The sequence below is a fragment of the Rhinoraja longicauda genome, unplaced genomic scaffold (genome assembly GCF_053455715.1).
Source record: "Rhinoraja longicauda isolate Sanriku21f unplaced genomic scaffold, sRhiLon1.1 Scf000197, whole genome shotgun sequence".
In the NCBI taxonomy this organism is placed as follows: Eukaryota; Metazoa; Chordata; class Chondrichthyes; order Rajiformes; family Arhynchobatidae; genus Rhinoraja; species Rhinoraja longicauda.
Genome location: NW_027601415.1, coordinates 105,519 through 122,661, shown reverse-complemented (window position 1 = coordinate 122,661; position 17,143 = coordinate 105,519). Strand labels below are relative to the sequence as shown.

Genomic DNA, 17,143 nt, shown 5'->3' with positions numbered 1-17,143 from the left:
CCAGAGGAGGTTTACAAGAATGATCCCAGGAACGAGTATTTATTCACAAAATGCTGCAGGAACTCAGCAGGTCAGGCAGCATCTCGGGCGAGAAGGAATGGGCGACCATTCCTTCTCTCCCGAGATGCTGCCTGACCTGCTGAGTTCCTGCAGCATTTTGTGAATAAATACCTTCGATTTGTACCAGCATCTGCAGTTATTTTCTTATCCAACCAGGAATGAGTATGTTAACATATGATGAGCGTTAAGGCAGAGACAGATAGATTCTTGATTAGTACGGGTGTCAGATATTACGGGTAGATGGCAGGAGAATGGGGTTAGGAGGGAGAGATAGATCAGCCATGATTGAATGGCGGAGTAGACGGTGGGCCGAATGGCCTAATTCTACTCCTATCACTTATGAACTTAATGCGGTGAACAAAAGCAGGAAGCATAAGCGATACAGAAGTGATGTAACTGAGGGAGAGGTGGGGGAGGGGTCTGGCGGCGACTGAATGAAGAATGATCTATGTATCGACGTCGAACTACAATCTTTAGAACCCGGGGGAGCCCGGAGCTCAGGACCCGCCGCCCGCGGCCGCTGCTGAACCCGCGGGAAGGGCGATTGTTTCAATCTTTATATTTTCACAAAAGTAATTTCTGTTCCGTTCACCGAGCGGTTAACGCGTTAAAATGAACGGATCGACAGCTCTGATTTCAGTTGCAGTTTATTACACTCTTCCCACATTTACATTCCCCCTGGTTTTATTTCCGCGCTCACTGGGGTTTTTACGACGCGGAATTTGGGGAATAAATGGGAGCCGTTCAGCGCCGACCTGTTGTACTCCGGGTTTCTGCCCCACAGCCCCCGAGCCCCGCTCCTAACGCCGGTCCCGGGACCCGACCCTTTTATACACCCGGAGCGGAACCAGAGCAGATTCTCAGCCACTTGTTTTCACCCCAATAAGGCCCGAAGAAAGGGTAAAGTTTCTCCGTGAATTTATTCCCAGTGAAGGTGTGGAGATGGGACTTGGTGTCCGCGTCGTAAAATGAAACTGTCCCGGACTTGTAACTGAGATAAACTCCCACCCTCCCGGGGATGGGACGGGCGGGGAGAGGGAGTGGGGGGTCGGTATCTGCTTCAAACTCGTCATCACACCAACTGATGCTCCAGACTCCAGTCTCCGGGGTCGGGTCGTCCTCTCCCTTCCTCTCCACAGACTCTGCGGCGACTCCCAGTCTCCACCACTGACTCTCCGCCACCTCCACCTCCCAGTAATGTCTCCCCGATGTGAATCCGTCCGATCCCAGCACACACGCACTGTCTGTAAACCTCTTCCCGGTGTCAGGGAGACTCCTCCGGGTCCGGGTCCGTCTCACCCTCTTCCGATCCTCAGACACCTCGAGCTCCGGATGCGCTGTTTCCACATCCAGAGTGACGGAGACTGGGGGGAGAAGCAGAGAATCAGAGAGTCCCCGGGGGTCGGGGGGAGACTCGGGCAGCGCGGCCCCGGGACCGGGGGAGAGGCCGCTCGGCCTCAGGCACAGGCGGGCGAACAACTGAAACCCTGCCCGGGGTTTCACTCACAACCACATCGGGTGGACAACAGACATCTCCCCTGGAGTTTTTAATCCAGAGATGGCGAGGGGAATTTCGTGAGGTGGGGAGGGTGGACGGGGAGGAAGAGTGCGGAGAGTGAGGTGGATTGCGAGATTGCGGTGGTGAAGGAGAAATTGGGGGGGGGGGGGGGGGGGGCTACTCATACATGGAGGCAGATCGGAGCAAGAGGATATTGAGGTTAGCGGTAATTTGAGGTTAAAGAGGAGGTAGAGGTACGTGGTGGGGTCGTCATGATCACAGTGAAAGGGGACAGACGCGAGGGGCCAGATGACCTGCCCCTGTTTCTTTGAGTGGAGGGTGAGAGAGAGGGAGGGGTGGCTTGGACCATGGAAGGAAGCAGAGGTTGAATGATCGGGTGTTGGACAGAACGGGTGGAGACCTGTGGTTGTGGGGTTGCTGAAAGTGAGCGGATTCACGGGTGGATTTGATGGGTGTGTACAACTAACACACTGATCTCATTGTAAACCAATATATGAACTTCACTGAGGGAATTGACAATGTTCCGCATGTAAGGCTGGTCCAGAAAGCTAAGGCAGGTGGGATCCAAGACGAGCTGGTGAAATGGACCCATAATTGGCTTGGTGGTTGGAGGTGGAAGGTAGCGGCAGGATGATTTTCTGCTTTTTGTTCGTACTTTATTTAAGGGTTCAGTGAGTTAAAGGTTCAGTGAGTTAAGGGTTCAGTGAGTTAAGGGTTCAGTGAGTTAAGGGTTCAGTGCTTTAGTAAAGGTACAGTTTAAAGGATTAAGAGGGATTTGATTTAATTTGGAGGTAAGACATGTCATGTGGGAGATCAGGGATATTGTCGGTGTCCCTGATGACTACGTGTGCAGGAAGTGTGTCCAGCTGCAGCTCCTGGCAAACCGAATTGAATGGTTGGAGCTGCGGTTGGACTCATTCTGGAGCATCCACGATGCTGAGAAGGTCATGGATAGCACGTATAGTGAGTTGGCCACACAACAGGTAAAAGATAAGCGGACAGAAAGGAAACGGGTGGCCACTTGCCAGCGTAGCAGTAGGCAGGTAGTGCAGGAGTCCCCTGCGGTCATCTCCCTCCTAAACAGATATGCCATTTTGGATACTGTTTGTGGAGATGGCTCATCAGGGGAAGGCAGCAGCAGCCAAGTTCATGGCACCGTGGGTGGCTCTGCGGCAAAAGTGGGGAGGAAAAAGAGTGGAAGGGCTATAGTGATAGGGGATTCAATTGTAAGGGGAATAGATAGGCGTTTCTGCGGCCGCAAACGAGACTCCAGGATGGTATGTTGCCTCCCTGGTGCAAGGGTCAGGGATATCTCTGAGCGGCTGCAGGACATTCTGGAGGGGGAGGGTGAGCAGCCAGTTGTCATGATGCACATTGGCACCAACGATTTAGGTAAAAACGGGATGAGGTCCTACAAGGTGAATTTAGAGAGCTAGGAGAAAAACTTAAAAGTAGGACCTCAAAGGTAATAATCTCTGGATTACTACCAGCACCACGTGCTAGTTAGAGTAGGAATAGGAGGATATTTCAGATGAATATGTGGCTTGAAAAATGGTGCAAGGGGGAGGGATTCAATTTTTTAGGACATTGGAACCAGTTCTGGGAGAGGTGGGACCAGTACAAACAGGACGGTCTGCACCTGAGCTGGAATGGAACCAATGTCCTAGGGGGAGTGTTTGCTAGTGCTGTCGGGGAGGATTTAAACTAATGTGGCAGGGGGGGTGGGAGCAGGAGCAGAGAGACAGAGGGGTGTAAAATGAGGGTAGAAGCAACAGGTAGCAAGGTGAAAAGTAAACGTGGCAGGCAGACAAATCCAGGGCAAAAATCAAAAAGGGCCACTTTTCAACATAATTGTATAAGGGGTAAGAGAGTTGTAAAAACAAGCCTGAAGGCTTTGTGTCTCGTTGCAAGGAGTATACGTAATAAGGTGGATGAATTAAATGTGGAGATAATTATTATTTTTTATTTTTATTTATTTATTTTTTTTATTTTTTATTTTTTGAAAAGCATATGTACAAATCGAAATAAGAAAAAACACATTTGTTACAAAGTTCTTACATAGCTTCAATTTTTAAATTTTTGAAGAGAGAAAGTAAAAATAAAAATATAAAACTATAAACTTGGGGAGAGAGAGTAAGAGGGTTAAAAAAAAAAAAAAAAAAGGATCTAACAATGAAAATTAACGGGAGTAGATCCGGGAGACAAAAACCACAGCTGTACATCCAACCCCCAACTCCAGTTTCAACTTTTTATTTAAATTTTTTTTTAATTTTAGTCCTGTGCCAAACCCATTTACTTTTCTAAAAATTCAATAAATGGAGACCATATTTTTAAAAATAACTCAGGTTTGTCGATTAAGGCAAACCTTATTTTTTCCACATGCAGGGTCTCTGTCATTTCCATAATCCACATTTTAATTGTGGGGGTTATTGGTTTTTTCCAAAATTTAAGTATTAGTTTTTTCGCAGTTATTAGACTGTAATCAAGAAAATGTACCTGACTTACTGTAAAATTTGTAGTATGTTCTGATAATCCTAATATAATTAATTTTGGGTCCATATCTAATTTTTTATTAATAACTTTAGAAACTATTTTAAAAATCTCCAACCAGAAGTTTTGCATTTTTATACAAGTTACGAAAATATGAGTTAAATTAGCTTCTTGAAATTGACATTTATCACACATAGGAGAGATACTAGGAAAAATCCTATTTAATTTCGTCTTCGAATAATGTAATCTATGTATTATTTTAAATTGTATTAAGGAATGTCTAGTATTCAATGAACATTGATGTATATGTTGTAAACTTTCATCCCATATATCTTGCATTATAAATTGATTCAATTCGTCCTCCCATGCTCGTCTATAAGATTCTGATGACGGAATGTCAATGTCAAGGAGAATATTGTAAATAAAAGATATTAATTTATTTGAGTTATAATGTCGATTCAGGCATACATCAAGTGTTTCTGGACCTCTAAACTTATATTCTTGCATGTGTGATTTTACATAATCTCTAAGTTGTAAATATCTAAAATAATTATTAACATGTAATCCGTACTTCTGCTGTAACTCCTGAAACGAAAGAAAAGTTCCCTTATGATAAAGATCTCCCACCCTTTTGATTCCATAACTTTTCCATTGAGCAAAGCCTCTATCTAAGACAGACGGTTTAAAAGAAGGATTATTCGCAATAGGAAGGAAAACAGATAATTTACTCAATTTTAACGTAAGCTTTAATTGTTTCCAGGTACGGATAACACTATGTATAATGGGATTACCTCCATATGTTTTTTTATTTAAATTTATTGGAGCTAAGAGGATCACACCAATATCGAATGGTAAACAATCCTCTTTCTCCATCTTTAACCAATCCGGTTGTTGATCAGAATCATCCAACCAGCAGGTTATATTTTTAATATTAACCGCCCAATAATAAAATAAAAAGTTAGGTAAAGCAATTCCTCCATTAATTTTAGACTTACATAAGTGTCTTTTATTTATTCTATGAGTCTTGTAGTCCCAAATAAAATTAGTAACAATTGAATCAATTTAAAAAAAAAACTTTTTTGGAAGGTAGATCGGAATTGCTTGAAATAAGTATAGTAGCTGTGGAAGAAAGATCATCTTTATAGCATTACTACGACCAACTAATGATATAGGAAGTGTTTTCCAAAATTGGATATTTCTGTGTAATTTAGCAAGTAAAGGAGGAAAATTTGATTTAAATAAAGAAGTATATTTCCTAGTCACGTAAATTCCAAGATATTTAAACTTTTCATAGGCAATTTTGAAAGGAAATTGTTGAAGTATGGCCGGATTATGCTCCATTATTGGCATAATTTCACTTTTATACCAGTTAATTCTATAACCTGAAAATGAACCAAATTGAGTTATGAGATTTAATAAATTCGGAATGCTAATTTCTGGCTTTGTAATATATATTAATACATCATCCGCATATAAAGAAATTTTATTGGTTGTATGTTTAGTGTTGTAGCCATAAATATCTGAATTTGATCTAATACTCTCAGCAAGTGGTTCTATAATAAGGGCAAATAAAAGTGGTGATAGTGGACATCCTTGTCTACAACCCCTAGCTAAATGAAATTTAGATGACAGCATTTGATTAGTTAATATTCTAGCTGTTGGGGATGTATATAAAAGTTTCACCCATGCACAAAAATTTTCACCTAGTTGAAATTTTTCCATCACTGAGAAAAGATAGGGCCATTCTACTTGATCAAATGCTTTTTCAGCATCTAGCGAGATGATTGCTAAATCTTCATTTAATAATCTATTTGAATAAATTATATTAAACAAGCGTCTCAAGTTGAAAAATGAATATCGTTTGGCTATAAAGCCTGATTGATCGGGGTGTATCAATTTGTCTATAACTAGACTTAATCTCTGAGCTAAGATTTTCGCTAATATCTTCTGATCAGTATTTAAAAGAGCTATCGCCCTATACGAACCAGGGTCTTCAGAATCCTTATCTTTTTTAGGAATGAGGATTATTGTTGATTCAGTCAGAGTTTGTGGCAATCTCTGTTGTTTAAAAGCGTAACTATATACAGTTTGCAAACGTGGAGAGATCAAACCACTGAATTTTTTATAAAATTCATTATTTAAGCCATCAGGGCCAGGAGTCTTCCCATTTTTCATGGATTTAATAGTCTCTTCAACGTCTTTCATAGTTATTTCTGCGCCCAGTAAATTTCTATCACTCACATTCAAACCAGGAAGGTTACATTCCTGCAAAAACTTTTGCATCTGCGCAGAAGTATCTGTTATTTTTGATGAATATAATGACTGATAAAATTGCAAAAATCTCTGATTAATATCCTTAGGTAATTATTTATGATTATGATATAGTTGGGATTACGGAGACATGGCTCCAGGGTGACCAAGGCTGGGAGCTCAACATCCAGGGATATTCTATATTCAGGCGGGATAGACAGAAAGGAAAAGGAGGTGGGGTAGCGTTACTGGTTAGAGAGGAGATTAAAGCAGTGGAAAGGAAGGACATTAGCTTGGAGGAAGTGGAATCGATATGGGTAAAGCTACGAAACACTAAGGGGCAGAAAACGCTAGTGGGAGTTGTGTACAGGCCACCTAACAGCAGTAGTGAGGTTGGGGATGGCATCAAGCAGGAAATTAGAAATGCGTACACTAAAGGTGCAGCAGTTATAATGGGTGACTTCAATCTACAGATAGATTGGGTGAACCAAACTGGCAGGGGTGCTGAGGAAGAGGATTTCTTGGAATGTTTGAGAGATGGTTTTCTAAACCAACATGTCGAGGAACCAACGAGAGAACAGGCCATTCTAGACTGGATATTGAGTAATGAGGAAGGGTTAGTTAGCAGTCTTGTTGTGCGAGGCCCCTTGGGCAAGAGTGATCATAATATGGTGGAGTTCTTCATTAGGATGGAGAGTGACAAAGTCAATACAGAAACAAGTGTTCTGAACTTAAAGAAAGGTAACTGAGGGTATGAGGCGTGAATTGTCCAAGATAGACTGGCGATTGATGCTGAAAGGGTTGACGGTGGACATGCAATGGAAGGCATTTAAAGGTCGTATGGATGAACTACAACAAGTGTTCATCCCAGTTTGGTAAAAGAACAAACCAGGTAAGGTAGTGCATCCGTGACTAACAAAGGAAATCAAGGATAGTATTAAAACAAAAGATGAAGCATACAGATTAGCCAGAAAAAGTAGCATACCAGAGGACTGGGAGAAATTCAGAGTCCAGCAGAGGAGGACAAAGGGCTTAATTAGGAAAGGGAAAATAGATTATGAAGGAAAACTGGCAAGGAACATAAAAACTGACTGCAAAAGCTTTTATAGATATGTCAAGAGAAAAAGATTAGTTAAGACAAATGTAGGTCCCTTGCAGTCGGAAGCAGGTGAATTGATCATAGGGAACAAGGAGATGGCAGACCAATTGAACAAATACTTTGGTTCTGTCTTCACTAAGGAAGACATAAACCATCTGCCGGAAATAGCGGGGGACCGGGGGTCTGAGATGGAGGAACTGAGGGAAATCCAGGTTAGTCGGGAAGTGGTGTTAGGTAAATTAAATGGATTAAAGGCAGATAAATCCCCAGGGCCAGATAGGCTGCATCCCAGAGTGCTTAAGGTAGTAGCCTCAGAAATAGTGGATGCATTAGTGATAATTTTTCAAAACTCTTTAGATTCTGGAGTAGTTCCTGAGGACTGGAGGGTAGCTAATGTAACCCCACTTTTTAAAAAGGGAGGGAGAGAGAAAACAGGGAATTATAGACCAGTTAGCCTAACATCGATAGAGGGAAAATGCTCGAGTCAGTTATTAAAGATGTGATAGCATCACATTTGGAAAGTGGTGAAATCATCAGACAAAGTCAGCATGGATTTACCAAAGGCAAATCATGTCTGACGAATCTTATAGAATTATTCGAGGATGTAACTAGTAGAGTGGATAAGGGAGAACCAGTCGATGTGTTATATCTGGACTTTCAGAAGGCCTTCGACAAGGTCCCACATAGGAGATTGGTGTACAAACAAGCACACGGTATTGAGGGTTCAGTGTTGAGGTGGATAGAAAATTGGTTGGCGGACAGGAAGCAAAGAGTAGGAATAAACGGATCCTTTTCGGAATGGCAGTCAGTGACTAGTGGGGTACCGCAAGGCTCAGTGCTGGGACCCCAGTTATTTACAGTGTATATTAATGATTTGGACGAGGGAATTGAATGCAACATCTCTAAGTTTGCGGATGACACGAAGCTGGGTGGCAGTGTTAGCTGCGAGGAGGATGCTAGGAGGCTGCAGAGTGACTTGGATAGATTAGGCGAGTGGGCAAATGCATGGCAGATGCAATATAATGTGGATAAATGTGAGGTTATCCACTTTGGCGGCAAGAACAGGAAAGCTGAGTATTACCTGAATGGTGACCGATTGGGAGAAGGGGAGATGCAATGTGACCTGGGTGTCATGGTGCACCAGTCATTGAAAGCAAGCATACAGGTGCAGCAGGCAGTGAAGAAAGCGAATGGTATGTTGGCATTCATAGCAAGAGGATTTGAGTTTAGGAGCAGGGAGGTTCTGCTGCAGTTGTACAGGGCCTTGGTGAGACCGCACCTGGAGTATTGTGTGCAGTTTTGGTCTCCTAACCTGAGGAAAGACGTTCTTGCCTTAGAGGGAGTACAGAGAAGGTTCACCAGATTGATCCCTGGGATGGCGGGACTTTCATATGAGGAAAGACTGGATAGACTGGGCTTGTACTCGCTGGAATTTAGAAGACTAAGGGGGGATCTTATAGAAACATATAAAATTCTTAAGGGGTTGGAGAGGCTGGATGCGGGAAGTTTGTTCCCGATGTTGGGGGAGTCTAGAACCAGGGGTCACAGCTTAAGGATAAGGGGGAAGTATTTTAGGACCGAGATGAGAAAACATTTCTTCACACAGAGTGGTGAGTCTGTGGAATTCTCTGCCACAGAAGGTAGTTGAGGCCAGTTCATTGGCTATATTTAAGAGGGAGTTAGATGTGGCCCTTTTTGCTAAAGGGATCAGGGGGTATGGACAGAAGGCAGGTACAGGCTACTGAGCTGGATGATCAGCCATGATCATATTGAATGGCGGTGCAGGCTCGAAGGGCCGAATGGCCTACTCCTGCACCTATTTTCTATGTTTCTATGATTTTCCTGCCTGGAGGTCTGTGACTGGTGGTGTGTATCACAGATCGGTGCTGCAACCTTTGCTGTTTATTTTATATTTTCGTGGCTTGGGTGTGAATGTAGGAGGTGTATATAGTACGTTTGTGGAGAATGGGAAATGTTATGGGTTGCGAGAAAATCTGTCAAAGTTTGCAACAAGATCTAGGCTGGATCATCGAAACATTATTTTCATGCGGGGATATAAATTCTGGAGAACACAGTTTTCTTCACACAAAGAGTTGTTAAGAGGTATCAGTTTTACCTCGCTTGATGATATCAGATGTTTCTCTCAATGCCATGTTGTAGAAAAAGGTGAGATCAAACGTTTCAATTGGCAACGCGTCATCTACCACCAACATTGGTTTGGCTTCATCACTAAACCTGCAAATATTTAACAGCTGGTTATAAACTGAGCATTTGAGCTGTTCTTTTAAAACATATGTTGTTTCAGTCAAAAGCATGTCTTACCTCGTCTTGCGACCAGCTACCTCCTGAAATAAATAAAACACAAATGTCAATAGACTGAGATGGATCGTCATGATCCCGACAGCGGGTGTTTCGCCAAATTGCTACAAAAAAACCCACTGATAATTCCCATTTCCAAACTCTTTGCCTGTGCCACACAGACAAGAAGTGGATATTCTGGTAGAGACATCGAAAACGGGGGAAAGCATTAGGAATGTTGACGAAAATAGGCGCGATCATGCAACCTACGAGTAAGACTGGGGAGGTCATGGGATTTTACCTGGAGAAGATGTTACAGAAAATTGGATGGAATATTTTAGGATCAGCGTCAGATTTAAATGGGCGGGGGATGGAAATATTATCACTACTTGTGGGGGGAGCAAAAATCAAAGCTGACATTTAAGATAACCTTTTGATAAATTCCATAAGAAATGCAGCAAAGAGAACGTGGAACTCACGGGACGGCCTGGAGACAATATTGCAGATAAAGGCAAGTTGAAGTGGGATAAATACATGAGGATTCCTGGAATTTGGGGCATTGTTGTAGGATGTGGTGAGTCGTTGGAACAGACGGAACATTGACCCAGTTCTGAATTACTGGTAAATGTGGCATTTATTTCAGAAATTATAACCCACCATTTTGTGACTGTGCATTTTCACTTCACCAAACTGTAGTGTAACCCCTCACCTTCAGAAATATCACGCCGTCCTTGTGATCTATCTGTTCCTGTAACTTTGAGAGTTCCTCCTGAATGGACTTTAAATTCTCTTGAATCTCTTGAAGATTTTTCTGCATTGTTTTTACAAGCTTCTTCTCTTCCTCCCGGATCTCTTCCAGTAAGCACTGCTCTTTCTCAGTGAGAATCTGGTGCAGTTCAGCAAACTGGGATGTGATCTGTGACTGAAGGTTGTGTGACTCTTCCTGTCAGATGAAAATTCAAAATCAATATATTGTGTTCCGTCATGACGTGGAATGTGACATTTGGCTAGTCAATGTCGAGTCCTGCAGTGCAGACCAACATGTCCATGCCAGGCTCTGTACGTATCTACACTAATTCCATTTACATCTATTTAATCCATTGCTTTCATTACCTTGGCAATTCAAGAGATCGGCTTAATAAGTCTGAAATAGTCGGTGAAAGTAATGTACAAGCACATCATTCCCATTTCCCCAGTACAATTCCCTGCAACCTGTTCAATTTCATGTGTCCATTAACCCTCATTGGACAGAACCAGGTCACCAGGACTAGCAGACAGCAGCACCACTTAGAATGACAGACTTCACAGATTCATACAGCAAGGGGTGTTAGATACCGACCAAGACGCCCCATCTGCGCTATTTCCACCAGTCCGCATTTGGCCCAGATAGTTCCAAAACTTTTCTCTCCAGGAATTTATTCAAAGACGTTTAAACTGTTGTTATGGTACCTGACTCAACTACCTCCTCTGGCAGTCGTTCCATATACCCACTACCAAAGTTGCCCTTAATGTTCGTATTAACTCTGTTCCCTCTCACCTTAAACCCATGCCCTCGCAATCTCGACGCCCTACTCAGGGTAAAGGACTGAGTATTCACCGGAACATTTCGTTTCATGATATTATACACCTGCAATAGATCATTATTCAGACTCCTGCGCTCCATTTGGTAAAGTCCTTGTCTCTCCAACCTCTCCCAATAGCTCGGGCCCTCGACCACTGAGCTCTATACAGGTGCCCACTTATTACACGCAACATAGGGATTGAATCTACACAAAAACCTTAAATCAATAAGACAAAGCCTCACCTGAACTCCAGAAATGCTCTCTTCCTGTAGCTGTTCCATGTCCTCGATGTCTGATTTCTTTTCTGTGAGAGATTCGAAAGATGATTCCACCTGATCCTGGGGTTGGGTTTCAGATCAGAGAATAAACATGTCAGACAATAAAGAATAGATTACACAATGATGTGATCAAAAACGATTTGGTTTTACCTTGTAGAATTCAACAGCTTCATCTACCGGCATGAAGCTGTGAGACTTGTGTTCCCGCCCAGCTGCACAAATCACACAGATCAGCTTCTTATCCGTTTCACAAAACAGCTTCAGTTCTTCCTGATGTTTCTCGCAGTGAAGTTTACTTTCCTTCTCTGTCCGATTCAGGCTCAGTGCTCGAGCTTTCTCAGCCAGTCTCGCCAAGGCCCGACTCACCCTGAGGGTGCGGTCTGTAAACACCTCTCTACATTCCGGGCAGGAGTTTCTCCCCTCCCTGTCCCAACTCTGTGTGATACAGGAGCGGCAGAAGTAGTGGCCACACTCCAGTGCCACCGGATCGGTGAAGAAATCCAGGCAGATGGGACAAACTGCCTCCTCGGTTAAACTCTCGACCGGGTCTTTCGCAGCCATTGTAACTCCGCCTCTTCCTGCTTCAAAATCCTTTCATTGACGTGGAGCTGCTGACCAACCTCTGCAGTAGCGCGAGTGTCCATTGCCTTCCCGGGCAATGAATGTTATTTGACAATGGACATTAGGTTGCAGGAGAAGGCCACTCAGCCCTTCGAACCAGCACCGCCATTCAACGTGATCATGGCTGATCATCCACAACCATTACCCCGTTCCTGCCTTCTCCCCATACCCCCTGACTCCGCTATCATTTGGAGCCCTATCTAGCTCTCTCTTGAAAGCATCCAGGGAATTGGCCTCCACTGCCTTCTGAGGCAGAGAGTTCCACAGCTTCACAACTCTCTGAGTGAAAATGTTTTTCCTCATCTCCGTTCTAAATGGCCTCCCCCTTATTCTTAAACTGTGGCCCCTGGTTCTGGACACCCCCATCATTGCGAAAATTTTTCCTGCATCTGGCTTATTCAGTCTTTTTATAATTTTATATGTCTCTATACCTCTGTACCTGCACGCCAACTTTCAGTGACTGGTGTACAAGGACACCCAGGTCTCGCTGCACTCCCCCCCTTACCGAACATGACACCATTGAGATAATAATCTGCCTCCTTGTTTTTGTCGCCAAAGTGGATAACCTCACATTTATCTACATTATACTGCATCTGCCACGCATCTGCCCACTCACTGAACCTATCCAAGTCACCCTGCAACCTCCTAACATCCCCTTCGCAGTTCGCACTACCACCCAGCTTTGTATCATCCGCAAACTTGCTAGTATTACTTCTTTCCTTCATCCAAATCATTAATATATATTGTAAATAGTTGCGGCCCCAGCACCGAGCCTTGCAGCACTCCACTCTCCACTGCCTACCTTTCTGAAAAGGACCGGTTTATTCCTACTCTTTGCTTCCTGTCTGCCAACCAATTCTCTATCCATGTCAATACCCTTCCCCCAATACCATGTGATCTAATTTTGCTCACCAACCTCCCGTGTGGGACCATATCAAAGGCTTTCTGAAAGTCTAGATACACTACATCAACTGGCTCTCCTTCATCTATTTTACTTGTCACATCCTCAAAAAATTCCAGAAGATTTGACAAGCAGGATTTCCCCTTCATAAATCCTCGCTGACTTGGAACAATCCTTTAGCCGCTATCCAAATGCGCCGTTATTACCTCTTTAATAATTGACTCCAGCATCTTCCCCACCACCGATGTCAGGCCAACTGGTCTATAATCCCCCCCGCTGTCTCTCTCGCTCCTTTCTTGAAAACTGGGATAACATCAACAACCAGAGATAGCTTTAATGAGAGAGGGAAAGATTCAACAGGAACACAAGGGGCAACCTTTACGCAGAGGGTAGATGATATATGGAACACGCTGGCAGGGGAGCAATTGAGGACGGTGCTACAACGTAGCTTAAAGGGCATTTGAGCAGGTACAGGGATGGGAAAGGTTTAGAGCGAAATGGGCCAGACGCGAGCTGCTGGGACGAGTGTAGATGGGGCATATTGGTCGACACGAGCAAGTTGGGCAGAAAGATCTGCGTCCGTGCAGTTGTACTCGATGATAAATGGTCGGGGCCCGGTGCTAACGAGGCCTCGGGTGTAACTGAGAAGGCGTTGGGCAGTGGAACCCGCCGCCCGCATCTCCGTTCCCAGCCCGGGATCAGGATGGACGGAGACCTCTCTCCGGTCTTATTTTAATCCCCACAGTGCACCTGTCTCTCGTGCGCCAGTCTTCAGGTCAATCTATATTTGGAGACGCGGCGCATCGCTTGATAAATTGTGTTATAGAATCCATTAACCTTTATGCCCGAGTATTTAGGTTTGTCCGCTCACGAGTGACAGTGGGGGGCGGTGAACATTCCGCATCGAAAGCCTGGGATCGAATTTGTTGAATTTCCAACGTCAGTGCAGGTCATTTTCCATCATATTCCCCTTGTTGGAGTCACAGAGTCAAGGAGTGATGCAGCGTGGAAACAGGCCCATCGGCCCAACTTTACTCGCCACCTGGTTGCGTCTCTGTTGAAATCGGTGTGGTCTTTGCTCCTCCCACTGACCACCACAGATGGGAAGATCATTGGCCCCTGTTGCTCCGGACCGAAATTGGACCCCTCTGTCAAATCTCCCGACAGCCCCTATCTATGTTCCCCGGAGAAACAAACACTCTTCTCCGGTCTTATCCTGAACCTGGACCCCGTCATCTCCAAAACCTCTCCAGCAAATATCTCCTGCAACTTCCCGAAGCCTCCCGATTCACTCCTTGTGTTTGGTGAAGGGAAATAGACCAGATTCTCCAGTCGGGGTCCTAACCTGTGCTTCTCATGCCCAGGGCAGCGTTCACCGAGATTTGTGGAGCTTTGGAGATCCGCTCATCAAACACTCTTCTCCTCAGGCGGCCAAACTTTGTGCAGGCGCGCAGTAGGAGCTGGTGGATTTCACCATCGATGTCTGCTTCCGTCTGGGAAGAGGGGCGCCGGCCAGAGGACCCGAGGGTCTCCATCATGACGACCAATTTAAAGAAATGGGACAAATGCACCTGCGGCGCCAACAGAGGTGGTTCCCCTGCAGTCAACCACAGAGCAAGTGGTTCACGGGTCCCCCTCAACCCCTGTCACTCAAAACCTGCCACTGTTGAAGGTGTAGGGAATGCAGTCGCCAATTTGTAGAAAGGACAACTCAAAAACACAATTCAAAAGATTAAGGGGTGGTACCGGTAGAGTTGCTGCCTCACAGCGCCAGAGATCTGGGTTCCATCAGGACTACGGGTGCTGTCTGTACATAGTTTGTACGTTCTCCCCGTGAGCTGCGTGTTCTGTGGTTTCCTCTCACACTCCAAAGAGGTATAGATTTGTAGGTCAATTGGCTTGGTATAAGTGCAAATTGTCCCTCGTGTGTGTAGGGTAGTGTTAATGTGCGGGGATCGCTGGTCGGTGCGGACTCGGTGGGCCGAGGGGCCTGTTTCCGCGCTGTATCTCCAATCTCAACTAAACCAAACTAAACTGCTGTCTCCCCGTTCAGTAGATTTCAAAAGAATTCAAAAGCAAGCTGTACAGTTCAAGTAATTTTGAGTTTATTTCAATGACAGTATTGGAAGCAACAATGCTCGCTCCACAAATTCCATCAGCATGTGCAGTGCCCTACCAGGGGCTCAAACACACTGGATAAGGTGTACACCAACGTAAAGGACGCCTACAGAGCTCTCCCCTGCCCACCCTTGGGACAATCCGATCACCTCTCACTGTTTCTACTAACCGCATACAAACCCCTCATCCGCAAGACCAAACCCACAATAAAGACGGTCAAAATATGGCCCGAGGATGCCACCCTACAACTCCAGGACTGCTTTGATCGCACCGACTGGGACCTGTTTGCACAACAGGCCACCTATGGTTCAGAGGTAGACTTGGAGGAATACGCATCCACTGTGCTCTCCTACATCAACTGCTGTTTGGAGAATGTCACGGAGGACAAGGAGATAAAGATGTTCCCAAACCGGAAACCCTGGATGAACAAGGAGGTACAGAACCTGCTGAGGGCACACAACAATGCCTTTAAATCTGGTGACACTTCAGCATAGTGTTGCCAGATCAAACCTGAACAAAGGTATTAAAAGGGCCAAAGACACCCACAGGCAACGGGTGGAAGACCACTTCAACACCACGGACACCAGAAGCATGTGGCAGGGTGTCAGGGACATCACTGGCTACAAGAGCAGCCCTGCCTGCCCCCACAGCGATATGGCACTGACCAACGAGCTTAACACCTTCTTTGCCCGCTTTGAAACTGCCAAAACCACCTTGAGTGGAAGAACCCCAGCCGAGGCGGAGGGACAGGTCTTGCAACTGGGCACACAGGAGGTACAATGCGCTCTGCAAAGGGTCAACCCACGCAAGGCTGCAGGACCGGATGGAGTTCAAGGAAGGGTACTGAAGGACTGCTGAACAGCTGGCTGAGGTATTCACCAGGATCTTTAACCTGTCATTATCTCTGGCTACGGTCCCCAAGTGCCTGAAGTCGGCTATCATAGTTCCGGTGCCGAAAAAAGCAAAGATCTCCAACCTGAACGACTACCGCCCGGGTTGCCCTAACGCCGATAGTCATGAAGTGCTTTGAGAGGCTGGTCCTCTCACACATCAAATCCAGCATCCCTGACTCACTGGACCCACATCAATTTGCATACAGGGCAAATAGATCCACAGAGGACGCCATCTCTCTGGCTCTTTACACTGTCCTGACTCACGTAGAGAGACAGGGCACGTACGTGAGGATGCTATTCATAGACTATAGCTCCGCCTTCAACACGGTCATCCCCACCAAGCTCATCATCAAATTCCACCAGCTAGGCCTGAGTTCATCGTTATGTGACTGGATCCTGGACTTCCTGCTGGAACGACCGCAGGCAGTGAGAATGGGCCCGCACCTGTCCTCCACTATCACACTGAGTACAAGGCTGTGTTCTGAGCCCCATGCTCTACTCCCTCTTCACACACGACTGTGTTCCTGCATTCGTCACCAACACCATTGTCAAGTTTGCAGACGACACAACGGTGATCGGGCTTATCACCAACGGGGATGAAACAAACTATAGAGCGGAGGTGCAGAACCTGGCGGACTGGTGCTCGGATAACAACCTGTCCCTAAATACCACCAAGACCAAGGAGCTGATCATCAACTTCCGTAAGTCACATAATGGGGAATATGCCCCGATCTCTATCAACGGGGACAGTGTGGAGAGAGTGTCCAGCTTCAAGTTTCTGGGCACTCACATTTCGGAGGACCTAACATGGTCCAATAACACTGCTGCGCTGGTCAAGAAGGCACAACAAAGACTGTTCTACCTAAGAACACTGAAAAAGTCTGGTCTACCCCAACAGCTGCTGACGACCTTCTACCGCTGCACCATAGAGAGCATCCTAACGCATGGCATCCCTGTGTGGTACCTAAGCTGCACGGAGGCAGAAAGGAAAGCTCTACAGCGGGTAGTCCATAGAGCTCAGAGGGCCATCGGAACACAGCTACCAGACTTGGAG

The 17,143-nt window shown here is 45.3% G+C and overlaps 2 protein-coding genes across 2 annotated transcripts; both read right to left on the bottom strand.

The window, feature by feature from the left end:
* Positions 1 to 757: 757 nt before the first annotated feature.
* Positions 758 to 9,644, bottom strand: LOC144590490 (E3 ubiquitin-protein ligase TRIM39-like). Its single transcript, XM_078395075.1, has 2 exons — positions 9,535 to 9,644; positions 758 to 1,424 (listed from the first exon to the last, which is right to left on the bottom strand). Exons 1-2 carry the CDS (start codon positions 9,629 to 9,631, stop codon positions 889 to 891), a joined length of 633 nt encoding a protein of 210 aa, XP_078251201.1. The 5' UTR covers positions 9,632 to 9,644; the 3' UTR covers positions 758 to 888.
* A 92-nt stretch (positions 9,645 to 9,736) lies between these two features.
* LOC144590484 (zinc-binding protein A33-like) lies at positions 9,737 to 14,613 on the bottom strand. Its single transcript, XM_078395068.1, has 5 exons — positions 14,424 to 14,613; positions 11,707 to 11,936; positions 11,521 to 11,616; positions 10,426 to 10,659; positions 9,737 to 9,763 (listed from the first exon to the last, which is right to left on the bottom strand). Exons 1-5 carry the CDS (start codon positions 14,611 to 14,613, stop codon positions 9,737 to 9,739), a joined length of 777 nt encoding a protein of 258 aa, XP_078251194.1.
* Between the last annotated feature and the right edge of the window lie 2,530 nt (positions 14,614 to 17,143).

Coding starts and splice junctions, on each gene's coding strand:
- LOC144590490 (XM_078395075.1), bottom strand. CDS start 9,631: ATGTTGGTGGTAGATGACGCGTTGCCAATTGAAACGTTTGATCTCACC. Junction 1,425..9,534: donor ATCTGATATCATCAAGCGAG/GTAAAACTGATA, acceptor TTCTCCCCCCAG/TCTCCGTCACTCTGGATGTG.
- LOC144590484 (XM_078395068.1), bottom strand. CDS start 14,613: ATGGAGACCCTCGGGTCCTCTGGCCGGCGCCCCTCTTCCCAGACGGAA. Junction 11,937..14,423: donor CCTGGGCATGAGAAGCACAG/GTTAGGACCCCG, acceptor AGGTGTTTACAG/ACCGCACCCTCAGGGTGAGT. Junction 9,764..10,425: donor ACGGCGTGATATTTCTGAAG/GTGAGGGGTTAC, acceptor TATTTATTTCAG/GAGGTAGCTGGTCGCAAGAC.